This window comes from Drosophila yakuba, chromosome 2R, assembly GCF_016746365.2.
Source record: "Drosophila yakuba strain Tai18E2 chromosome 2R, Prin_Dyak_Tai18E2_2.1, whole genome shotgun sequence".
In the NCBI taxonomy this organism is placed as follows: Eukaryota; Metazoa; Arthropoda; class Insecta; order Diptera; family Drosophilidae; genus Drosophila; species Drosophila yakuba.
This window is the reverse complement of record NC_052528.2, coordinates 17,117,879-17,129,709: the sequence shown is the minus strand read 5'-3', so window position 1 is coordinate 17,129,709 and position 11,831 is coordinate 17,117,879. Positions and strand designations below refer to the sequence as shown.

The following is an 11,831-nucleotide window of genomic DNA, read 5'->3' as shown; positions in this document are numbered from 1 at the left end:
AATTCCGTTGAAAGTCAATTGTTTTTTATTTTTTCTTCACAAACTCAATAAATTACTAACTGAATATTTAGCCATACTTCAAATAAATACAAAAGTTTGTTAAATGCACGCGCAAAACTTAAAGGAGATGAATTGAACTGTGTCAGTCCGTGACTAAGGATTTGCCATCAAATGCCTGATTAGAAGAGTTGAGGTAAAAATGTCCAGCGTGATTATTAGTTTAGGAAGGATGAGGTTTACTTCTTCTTCTTTCCCTTGCCCTGTCCACCAGCGGCTGGTGTGCCAGTCAGAGCCGCCAGCTGGTTTTTGAGGGACAAAAGAATATCAACTTCGGGTTTCCACACGGCGGCATCGCCAGAGGTCTTCAGAGTTCTGACCTTTTCTGCCTGCTGGGCAATTTTTTCTTCCAATGCCTTTACTTGGCCAGCATCAGCCGGGGCGGCAGACGTGGAAGCAGGAGTTGCGTTTGCTGCAGGAGCTGCCTTTGCCGCCTTTTGAGCCGCCTCCAGTTGCTTTTTGAGGTCCAGCAGGATATTTACTTCGGGCTGCCATACGGCTTTGTCTTTTGTGCTGCCTTTAAGCTTGCGCACTTTGTCGCCCTGCTCCTGGATAGCCTTCTCCAGATTCTGAACTGATTGTGAACCACCCGAGGGAGCAGCAGCCGTGGCAGGCGCGGCGGCCGGTGCAGTCTTCTTAGCCTCCTCCAGCTGTTTTTTTAGGTCCAGCAGTTTTGTCACCTCCGGTTGCCACACGGCCTTATCCTTGGTGCTTGCCTTCAGCTGACGCACTTTATCCGCCTGAGCTTGCACGGCTTTCTCTAAATCAGCAGCGCTGGTTTGACTCTTGGCAGCACCATTTGTGTCCTGAGCTCCGCCATACTTGCCCTTGAGTTCGTCGATGAAGGGCTGCTCCAGTTTGGCAAAGAGCGGAGCTGGTTTGCCGATTTTGTGACCAGAGGGAAGCAGCAAAGTGACAAGTGGTTTCCTACGATAGAGAATGTTATAATCTTACTATTTACTTTATCATTCCGTTAAGAGGCACTTACTCAGCATTGAGGGGCGTCTGCTTTGCGTTGAGCTGGCCAAATAGAGTCCTGGCCGTAGATGGCATGTAGGGGAAGAGGAGATTCGCCAATAGGCAGGCGATGTTGACACAGAGACCAATTATTGTGGATGCTCGCTTCTTTTGATCATCAGTGCCCTTGAGTAGCACCCACGGCTGTTGGCTTTGCATGTATCCATTGCCATGTCGGGAAATGGCCAGCAGATGACGAATGCCATCCCGAAGTTTGGCCTTCTCCATGGAGTTGATGTAACCACGCAGCTCTCGGTTTATCAACGCCAGCAGAACAAGTTCATCCTGGGTGGTGATCACCTCGGGAATAGTGCTGTTGAAATTCTTTTCGCAGAAGACCAAGGCGCGGTTCACGAAGTTTCCTAAGTTATTCAGGAGCTCGGAATTGTTTCGGGCAGCCAGATCATTCCAGCTGAAGCTGGAGTCCTGGCCTTCAGGTCGCGCAGAGGCCAAGTAGAATCGCCACACATCAGCTGGAATGCCCGTTTCCTGGGCATCGTTGCCAAATACGCCAATACCTCGACTCTTGCTGAACTTGCCGTCCTCGTAGTTCAGATATTCGGTTGCCATGATGTGAGATACAAGGGTATGCCCCTTGTTGATGGCCAGCAGGACACTGGGCCACACCACCGAGTGGAAGGGCACGTTGTCCTTTGCCATGAACTGGAAGAGCTCGACGTCTGTTCCCTTGGCCGGTTGCCACCACTGCTGGTACTCCTTCGTGTAGCGCTTTGTCATGGACACGTATCCAAATGGAGCATCGAACCAGACGTAAAAGACCTTCTTCTCAAAGCCCTCGTGCGGAACGGGAATGCCCCACTTGAGGTCGCGAGTAATGCAACGCGGCTTGAGACCTTCCTTCAACCACGCCCTAGTGATCACCTTGGCGTTATGCGTCCATCCCCCTTCTGACTTATCAACCCAATCCTTGAGTTGTGGTTCCGCCTTTGGCAGATCGATGAACAACTGGTCGGAGGAACGCAGCACTGGGGCACTGTTGCACACCTTACATCTGGGACGGATGAGCTCAGTGGCGTTGACCAGCTTTCCGCACTTGTCGCACTGATCACCACGGGCATCCTCATAGCCACAGCCGGGATGCGGGCAAGTACCCTCCACAAATCTGTAGCAAAATAGCAGAATAATAAAAAAGTTCAGCTTAAAGAAGACTACCATAAATACTCACCGATCAGCCAGGAAACGATCGCACTTTTGGCAAAGCAATTGCTCCACGCTTTCTGTGATTATGTACCCAGCTTTGAGAACATCCTTAAACGCTTCCTGCACAATGCTGTGGAAAACAAGCGTTTATCAATTAGGATATCATTGCCTAAGCAGCCAAAACTTACTCTGTTTGCTCTTGGGTTGTGGTACGACCGAAATAATCAAAGCCAATGCCGAACCAGCGGTATATGGCGTTGTGCAGCTCAAAGTACTTGTCGCAGATCTCACGGGGAGTGAGGTTCTCTGCCAGGGCCTTGTTTTCGGTGGCCGTGCCGTACTCATCCGTGCCGCAAATTAACAGTGTGTTGTAACCAGCAGAGCGCGAGTAGCGAGCATAGATATCCGCAGACAGAACACAACCAATGATGTTACCCAAATGTGGCACATTGTTGACATAGGGAAGTGCCGAGGTGATGAGCACGTTACGCTCACCGGGTTTCGGAAGAACAGTTCGCTCCTCCTTGAATTCTTTGGGAGCTGTGTAGGTAAAGGCAGCCTGTGCCGCGCTTATTTCCTCATCCGTAACCGTATCCGCCACCGTTGGTGTGGTATCCACAAGCAGTTTGCTTGCATCCGCCAGGCTGAGACGTTTTAATGGTACATGATGCAAGCCACCATAGCGATTTGACTGCTGCAGCGCATTAAAGGTTAGATCCTTCAGCGGCTGTTCGGCCAGAACTTCCTGCACTTCGGGAAGGGCTTTCACCCTGCCATACCAATCCCTCAAGCTTTCCACGTTCTGTGCTCCTTTCAGAGTGCCATCTGGAGCTAGAAGCGACCAAACGGCAATATCGGCTGCGCTGGGTTTGTCCCCAGCCAGGTAGGGAGTGACCTTCAGGCTGTCGTCCAGCTTCTTGACCAGGGCATTCAGCACGGGTAACGCGTTTGCATCTGCCTTGTGGCCCACGGCCATGTGGTGGGCCAAAGCCGGAGCCAGCAACGTGGCAGACCATTCCAGCCACTGGGGAAAAACACAAGCGGAAATTAGTTTAACCTTTAGCGGTCGTGGCCCAATAAGTAATTTTCGGAAGGCCTACCTCATCGCGCCGCTGACCCTCGTCCACGAGAAGGTACTTGGCAATGGCTGCCGGCGAGAACAGACGCAATCCGTTGTCCAGCTCCAAAGTGGGCAGCACTAGCAAGTCCTTGTACTTGGCATCTGCAATCAAGAGTAGTTATTGCATCAGAAATGAGTCATTTAAGGGCATTCTTAAGAATTTGAAGGGAATCCGTGGCAGAACTCACCATTTAGGTTAACCAGCTGCACCTGCACAGGCCGCTTGGCGAATTTGGCTAGCATTAGCAGCTGCAAACCCAGCGGGTTGCCCTCATTCGTGTAGATTATCATTTTGCCGGGTTTGGACGCTAATTCTAATTCAATTTACGTGGCAAAAGGGTTAAAAATCCAACCAAATTTCGGACGATGCCCACGAGAAACTACTATTTTGGTGATGGGACGAATGGAAAAGCTGTCACGCCGCCTGTGATCTTATCGATTACTTATCTTTTTTACATGAAACCAACTTTAGTAATTGAAGAAGTACGATTGGCATTTAAGTAACAGGTAATACGATACATCTTTAAATCTTATATCTTACTTGTTATATTGTCAGATATATATGACTAACAATAACAAGTTATTAATGTTAATAGTTCAGGCATATGATTTTCTGGCTATTTTTAGCTATTTCCGAACCATCAAAAGTGCCATCACCAGCGGCTTGAAACAGCTGATTCAACGAAAACAAAAGTATTTATTTACATTTTAGACCGAAAGACCGAGCTCCTAATTAGTTTTAATATTTAAGTAATCTTGCCCAGTTAAAAAATGGGTGAACGCAAGGGGCAGAACAAATACTATCCGCCCGACTATGATCCAAAGAAGGGCGGTCTCAACAAGTTCCAGGGCACCCACGCCCTGCGGGAACGGGCCCGCAAGATTCACCTGGGCATCATCATCATCCGTTTTGAGATGCCCTACAATATCTGGTGCGATGGATGCAAGAACCACATCGGCATGGGCGTGCGCTACAATGCCGAGAAGACAAAGGTGGGCATGTACTACACTACGCCGGTTTTCAAGTTTCGGATGAAGTGTCACTTGTGCGACAATTACTTCGAGATCCAGACGGATCCCGGCAATTTGGACTATGTTATACTTTCGGGAGCTAGACGGCAAGAAAACCGCTGGGATCCCTTGCAGAACGAGCAAGTTGTACCGGAAACCAAGGAGGTGCAAAAACTTCTCTTTGACGATGCCATGTACAAGTTAGAGCATCAAGCCAAGGATGCCAAGGCAGGGGCAGATGCCAAACCCGTGCTCCAGAAGCTGGTGGAGCGCAACATGAGTGTATGGGATGACAGCTATATGGCCAATAGTCGCCTGCGCGCCGAGTTTCGCCAGCAGAAAAAAGAGATCAACGGTCAGCAGGAGCTGGATCGACAGTTGTTGGCCAAGAGCAGTTTGGACATTGCTCTGCTCCCCGAAACAGCACAGGATCGAGAAATGGCAGCCCTGATGAAGCTGCAGACCAAGTCAGCACTGGAACGGGAATCCGAGCAGCGATTGGATCTGCTTATGCGTCCAGCGCTTCCGGGAGCAACAGCCACTACTTTTGGTGGACTCAAGCGACAAAAGGCTCTGAATACCCAGCTCCAAGTACAGGATCTGGGCATCCGGCGTAGAAAGTTGGACGAAACTACATCATCAACCCCGAACGAAAAGTCCCTGAGTTTAGTGGGGGATTACTCCTCCTCAGACAATGATTCCAACGGCTGATTTGATAATGCTTTGTTTATAAATAATAAAATAATTATAAAAACAGAACGTGTGCAAAGGATAATTGCTTAATATAATCCGTCGTTGGGATCCGCAGTTCCGGAGCCTTCATCTCCATTATCCTCATTAACTTCAAAGGGTTCTTCGTTGATCTCGCCATCTATCGTTTTGTATAGCACCGTTTGAATGCGTTTACACAACTCAACTTGCTGGTTGTTGTTGATCATGTCGTTTACCAGATCCTCGACCAGACGCAGTTTGTTGTAGATCTGATTGCTGGCCTCCATGATGTCCTCCCTCTTTAGGCTTAGGGTCTTCATCTCATCAATCAGCTCTTTGAGGGCATCATCATTGGCGTTGACTGGAGATCGCTCCTTGGCGGCGATTTGGCGCGGCTTGATGGGCTTGACCACCGGCGCATTGGCCAGCGACTTAATGTTCTCCAAGCCCGGTGCCTGCGAGTCGAAAAACTTCTTGAACCACTGCAGGAACTCAAAGTTGTCCTGAAAGCGTCCCTTGATCAGTCGATCGATTGGCACAGTTTTGTCCAGTTTTAAGCGATTAAAGGCTTCCTGAAACAGCTTAAGATTGTGCAGATACTCGTGCTCCAGTTTGGCGGCCATCTTGACGCGCTTCAGGTTAATGCAGTTGGGAAAGATCATCTCCATCATCTGGCAGTAGGCAGCACCTGGGAAAGACCAACAAACTTAGCGGCTTTGCAAAATGATAGACCTTTTGGGTCTTACCCGAGCACAGCTCCTCGATCTTCTTGAAGTGGCCTTGGACCATGTTGTTCACCCACTGGAGCATATCGTGCCGGGACATATTCTCCGCATTGACGCTGGTCAGTGCCACAGTTAATTTTAAATCAGTCATTTTATTGTCTGTCAGTAAATGTCACCCTTTTACTGTTACTTCTTTTTTTTAGTTTCGTTGTCTTCCAAACTATATGGCTAACTTGATTGTGGTATAATAATTGGTTTTGTGCGCTTGTGGACCAGCCTTTTTCTCACACAAAGTACCTGGATGCTTAATTTTAATAATAAATAAATTTTAATTTAATTTTAGTTTAATTTTTTCTATATGTTCTTGACAATCTGCGCAGTCACTTTAACTCCGATTCCCGATTGTAATGCTCCAGGATCAGTGATGGGAGGTAATTCGCCCTAAAACACGGTACCCTTTTTAGTATTTTATGTTTTCATAGGAAAAAATTGTTTAAAAAAACCGATAATGATAAAAATAACTATATAAAATTATAAATGTTAAAGTGGCGTATGTGTTAAATGGAATAAATTTAAAACACAGCTGAGTTTTCTTTTTCACAACGAGTTTTATTCTTATTAAAAATACTTTTTTTTCGGGTACCTAGAAAAAGGGTACATTTGCAGGATCACAACCAGATAAGTTATCTTTTTCAGTTATCGATACCAAATGAAAACCGCCTTTTTTGAAAAACAATTAAGCCTTTATTGGAAAATATCTACAGTGTCTTAATTTTAAACTTACGTTCCACCGTTTTCACAAAGTCAATAAAGTCCTTGTAGAGGACCTTCGGAACCTCCAGAGCGGCAAAGTGTCCGCCCTGTTTGTGGTAGGTGCTGTGCACTAGGTTCGTGTACTTATCCTTCAGCTGGACATCCAGGAACTGCATGATGTCACTCTTGAAGCGGGCACATCCAGTCGGCACTCGAGTGGGTACCCGTTCCAGGTGCAAGTCCCGCTGTGACTGGGCATACTGCTCCGCATAGAGTCGCTGCGAGGTGGTGATCGAGTTGGTCAGATAGTAGATCATGAGGTTGTCCAGCAGGGCATCCATCTTATAGCGATTCGTGAGTCCTCCATCCGGCAGAGATCGGTAGCTGGGATTCGTCCACGTGGAGAACTTCTCCAGAATGTAGGCAGCCAGACCCACTGGGTTATCGGTGAGGGCGGCTCCAATGGTGTCCGGCTTGGTGGCCTGGATGTGGAAGTAGCCACTCTCCTCCATTAGGTACTTCAGCTCGTTGGACTTGGGGAAGAAGAAGTCTTCAAAGCCAGAGGGCACAAACAAACTGGGCCAAAATTCGGCCAATAAACCCTTGGCCAGCGACTTGGGACTCATATTGTTGCACATGTTCGAGTGATAGCCCAGCACGTTTTCCGGATATAAGGTGGCAATGTTGCTGCCAATGATGCTGCCCCAGTCTCCGCCCTGGATAAAGAATTTGTCGTATCCCAAGCGCAGCATAAGATTCCTCATCATCACGGCTACCTGCGCGGGCCCCAGACCCTTCCTTGAGGTGCCCTGCAAGATAAGAGAAAGCTTAGCTCATGACAAACCCTTTAGATTAGAGAAAACCCACCTCAGACCAGCCATAACCAGGTAAACTGGGAACGACCACGTTGAAGATGTACTTGTTGTTCTTGTCCAGGTTGCTCTGGTGGAGCAAATGGATAAGATCGTAGAACTCCCGCACCGATCCCGGCCATCCGTGGAGCAGCAACACCGGATAGTGTTGCTTACCCACTTTGTTGTCATCATAAACCATCAAATGGAGGAAGTGTGTGCGTAGCCTAAAAACCAATTGTTACTATCTGTGGATATGATAAGTGGGCACCTTATCTTACCCCTGAATATCGGTTGTGAAGTGGTTGAACTGCCAAAGGAACACCTCGCGTTCGCGCCAACGCGGCAGGTAGTCATCGCGCCAATACTCCACGATCTCCTTAAGGTAATCCGTATTAAATCCGTACTCGAAAGCCACGCCCTCGAGCGGAGGCGTAAGGCGCAGGGTGCGATTGAGACGCTCTTTCAGATCAGCAATGGTCTGTAGATGGTGCGTATGTGTTTATATATATGGTACATAATAGTAGATAGACACACTCACCTTATCCGGATAACTAAGCCTATTGCCAATCACCTCCGAACTGTTCTTCAAATAGGCTTCGTAATCCTTGGGCTGCGCGTCATCGCCCCACCACTCCTGGGGATCCAACTTTGGCGCAGGCAAGTCCGCCCATAGCTGGGTCACATTCTTATAGACCAGCCCACCGCCAATGGCCAGTATCAAGACCAGAATTTTACCAGTGACACCCATCTGTTCCTATCAGCGCTTCCACTCAGACTGCCTCGGATTGCAGCTACGATTCCGACGATTCTACCATATCATCGCGGGCACAGCTCTCGTTTTCCACGCTCACGATGATAAGCGACTTTGAGTGACCGCCCAACACCCTACACCGATCAGTTGGGGCTTATCGCGGGTTTACTTTGGACTCGTCTCCACTGAGACGGAGCAGCGGCTTCCCACATCGCGGATGACTCGAACAAACCGGCTTGTTTGTTTATTTACTTCTCATGCTTCGCTTCTCGGTTTGTCATGCCGAGTTTTTGTTTGAAGCTTTTTCGGGGAAAGACCGGAGGGGTTGTATGTGTGTACTATATAGCTGTATGTGCTATACTGAGAATGAGGCGGTCGAATTATTATGCGACGCAGATGGGCTTCCAGTTTAGGTAAAAAATACCCTACAACATTGGGGTAATCTGAACATATCTAAGACCTTTGTACCCAAGTAAAACTTCATGTTCCTTTCATCGATTCATATATCCTTAATACCATTTAGCTTTCTTTGCGAAGGGTATACCAATGTCGACTATAGACCCTGGGTATAAGTTACGTAAGATCGTTCTGAGCTTAGATATATCTACATATATATAACATATGTGTACTTATGAAAACAAACACACATTGCCCTTTTGCTCGCCACTCGAGTATTCCAAACAAAAAACTCTTTAACTTTCGGTTTTCAACGCAGATAAGGCAAATAAAATCACCAAGACGATTTGATTTAATTTTCGCAACAAACATTACATTTTCTTTAAAAAATAACGATGAATGTGTACAATGGATTCTTATAATTAATGATCAACAAATTCTATTAGGAGAAATTAGCTTTCTGGACAAAAGACACAAAGTCATCGTACAGCTGCTGGGGCAGCTCAAAAGCGGGGAAGTGACCTCCATCCTTGTGGTGGCTACTGTGCACCAGATTGGGGAACTTGTTGGCCAAAACCGAGTCGGGAACATGGGTGATCTCATGGGCGAAACGGGCGCAACCAGCCTTGGCCTGGATGGGCACGGAATCAACGGCCAGTGCAAACTGCGAAGCAACCATTGATTCGGAGTACAGGCGCATGGAGGTGGTAATTGAGTTGGTCACATAGTAAATCATCACGTTGTCCAGCAGCTGATCGTAGGTGAATTTCTTGGTCAGTCCGCCGTCAGGAAGCAATCTGAATTCCGTATTAGTCCAAGTGGAGAACTTCTCCAGAATATAGCTAGCCAGACCAGTTGGATTGTCGATCAAAGCATTGCCGATGGTGTCTGGCTTGGAGGCCTGAATATGGGCATAGCCCATCTCCTCCATAATGGTGCCGAACAAGTGGCCCAGTCCCTTGTAGAAGTCCGCATACTGGCTGTCCACATACCAGCTGGGGAAGAAGGAGGCCAACAACAACCTCAACTGTCCCATGGGGCTGTTGTTACCGCACATATTGGAGTGATAGCCCAGCACGTTCTCCGGGAAAAGTGAGGCAACATTGGAGCCGATTAAAGAGCCCCAATCGCCACCCTGCACCAGGAACTTATCGAATCCCACTCGGAGCATCAGGTTGCGCATCACCACCGCCACCTGAGCCACACCGAATCCAGTTTTGGAGGAGCCCTGGAGTTAGACAAATATTCAATTAGTAACTTGTCTACCCAAAAGCTATATATTAATGTCAAAGTAAGAGTTAAGTTCTATAGCTTATGACTTTTGGAGGTTTGAAAGAAGATATATTGACAAATACTTAGTTAGAAAGCAAATCTAACCTGGGACCATCCATAGCCGGGCAGACTGGGTGCAATAACCTCAAAGACGTAGTCGCTCTTATCACTGGGCGTGGTCAGGAGAGGAATGAAGTCGTAGAATTCGCGCACGGTTCCCGGCCATCCGTGCATCAGAAGCAGAGGCAGAACCTTCTTGGGCTTTTGGCCTTTCACCTGCTTTGGCTTGGCATGAATAAAGTGAATTTTTAAACTGCAAAAATGGGGAAAAAATACATTTGGGGTTAACTTCTCAGGTTAATGTGCAAATGCAGGCAACTAATTAAGCGTGAAAGACTTCGCATTTCCATAAGTAATGCCGCTCACTCACCCCTGAATCTCCGTTTGGTAGTGATCCAGCTTCTTGAGATACTGCTCCCGTTCGCTCCACTTGGCCAGGTATGTATCTCGCCAGTATTTCACCACCTTGGCCAATTCGTTGGCATTGAACCCGTACTTAAAGCCCACGCCCTCCAGTGGTGCCTGCGCTTTTAAAGGACGCCTCAGCTGGCTGACTAGATCCTCAATAACCTTTGGTAAGATGAGATAAAGGATTATTAGATGATAAAAATGATTTAATATGGATTAGTATCATTGCAGATGATCTTATATGGAGTAATGATACGTATACCAGCATGAATATAAATATGTTTAACGCGTATCATGATGATTTGATTTTTTATAAGCTATGAGCATTATACACATTTATTTAGTATTATGGTATAGTACACTTATTTACCTCTGGCTTTACGCTGATGTCGAAGGGTAGGATGGCCTTGTTCTCCCGATAGGGTTCCTTCAACGTTGGACCCCAGTATTCCTGGTTGTCCAGATCGGGTCTCTTGCCAGGCGCCGAAAGATCGCGATAGTTCTTATAACCGACAGCCACCAGGATGGTCACAGCTGCGACCAGGATACGCGCCCAGATATTCGCCATGGTGTGTCTACACTATATTCTATGTATATACAATATGATATATCTGGCGAGACCTCCGCTCACTACGCAACTGATCGCGTGCGATCGTCGAGCACAAATGATTTGTAAATCGCAAACTACCGGCAAACAAAAGCTTCACCCGGCTTGTGGACTTCATGTGGATCGTATTCTACACTGCAATGCAATGCGAGCATGATAAGGCAAATAAATTGAGAATTTAGGCAAGCTTTTAAAGGAGAGCAATTTGCTAACTAAAGCTTTACAGTTAGTTTTGGAAGATGATCAAGCAGTTCCATTTATCAGTAGGTCAATCCACGAAACAAGAAACATTTCATGCTTAGACTTAAAATGTTTAATGACACTTAACTAAATACAAAATTAATAAAGTAAATAAATTAAATGATTGAGAACTCCAATTACCAACACGCCAAGCTTTGATAAGTTAAAAATCAATAGACAATCAATAGCATTTAATAATGACAGTAAATGATTTAGATTCAAATATGGTTGTTTACAATTTACGTAGTTCGGGATCATAAAGTTAACTTTAAACTTCAGAGGCGTTCATACGGACAGACGAACGGACAGACGGACATGACCAGATCATTATATTCTTTATAGGGTCGGAAACGCTTCCTTCTGTTACATACTTTCCAACGAATCTAGTATACCCTTTTACTCTACGATGAACGGGTACGACTATAAAAGTATATAACCCCTTTTAACAGTTCTTATCAACTGATAATCTGGAGATCACAAAATTTTGTTGAATGAAAATTAAGAACTATAAAGTAAAAGATTTTAATATTTTTTTAAGTAATACAGTCAATTGACATTTTGACTCCCAGTCATTGCAGTCTAATTAAAAAAAATTATATGTTACCCATTCCCACCCATTACTGCAAAACCGCACATTAAATACATTGTAACTTACTTAAAAGCTATAGTAGTCCCAGCCAAAGTACAA

General features: G+C 46.3%; 5 protein-coding genes across 5 annotated transcripts; 1 reads left to right on the top strand and 4 right to left on the bottom strand.

The window, feature by feature from the left end:
- Nucleotides 1-7: 7 nt before the first annotated feature.
- Nucleotides 8-3,804, bottom strand: LOC6531014 (methionine--tRNA ligase, cytoplasmic). The gene is made up of 6 exons (XM_002091815.4): nt 3,544-3,804; nt 3,336-3,457; nt 2,424-3,259; nt 2,261-2,365; nt 1,046-2,197; nt 8-984 (listed from the first exon to the last, which is right to left on the bottom strand). Exons 1-6 carry the CDS (start codon nt 3,644-3,646, stop codon nt 237-239), a joined length of 3,066 nt encoding a protein of 1,021 aa, XP_002091851.1. The 5' UTR covers nt 3,647-3,804; the 3' UTR covers nt 8-236.
- Nucleotides 3,805-4,038: 234 nt separating this feature from the next.
- Nucleotides 4,039-5,125, top strand: LOC6531013 (coiled-coil domain-containing protein 130 homolog). The gene has a single exon (XM_002091814.3). It carries the CDS (start codon nt 4,127-4,129, stop codon nt 5,075-5,077), a length of 951 nt encoding a protein of 316 aa, XP_002091850.1. The 5' UTR covers nt 4,039-4,126; the 3' UTR covers nt 5,078-5,125.
- LOC6531012 (microtubule-associated protein RP/EB family member 1) lies at nt 5,075-6,203 on the bottom strand. The gene is made up of 2 exons (XM_002091813.4): nt 5,824-6,203; nt 5,075-5,765 (listed from the first exon to the last, which is right to left on the bottom strand). Exons 1-2 carry the CDS (start codon nt 5,951-5,953, stop codon nt 5,146-5,148), a joined length of 750 nt encoding a protein of 249 aa, XP_002091849.1. The 5' UTR covers nt 5,954-6,203; the 3' UTR covers nt 5,075-5,145.
- Nucleotides 6,204-6,523: 320 nt separating this feature from the next.
- LOC6531011 (juvenile hormone epoxide hydrolase 1) lies at nt 6,524-8,197 on the bottom strand. The gene is made up of 4 exons (XM_002091812.4): nt 7,948-8,197; nt 7,688-7,887; nt 7,423-7,633; nt 6,524-7,364 (listed from the first exon to the last, which is right to left on the bottom strand). Exons 1-4 carry the CDS (start codon nt 8,155-8,157, stop codon nt 6,561-6,563), a joined length of 1,425 nt encoding a protein of 474 aa, XP_002091848.1. The 5' UTR covers nt 8,158-8,197; the 3' UTR covers nt 6,524-6,560.
- A 660-nt stretch (nt 8,198-8,857) lies between these two features.
- On the bottom strand, nt 8,858-10,961 carry LOC6531010 (juvenile hormone epoxide hydrolase 1). The gene is made up of 4 exons (XM_002091811.3): nt 10,667-10,961; nt 10,259-10,458; nt 9,934-10,141; nt 8,858-9,784 (listed from the first exon to the last, which is right to left on the bottom strand). Exons 1-4 carry the CDS (start codon nt 10,862-10,864, stop codon nt 8,999-9,001), a joined length of 1,392 nt encoding a protein of 463 aa, XP_002091847.1. The 5' UTR covers nt 10,865-10,961; the 3' UTR covers nt 8,858-8,998.
- Nucleotides 10,962-11,831: the final 870 nt, after the last annotated feature.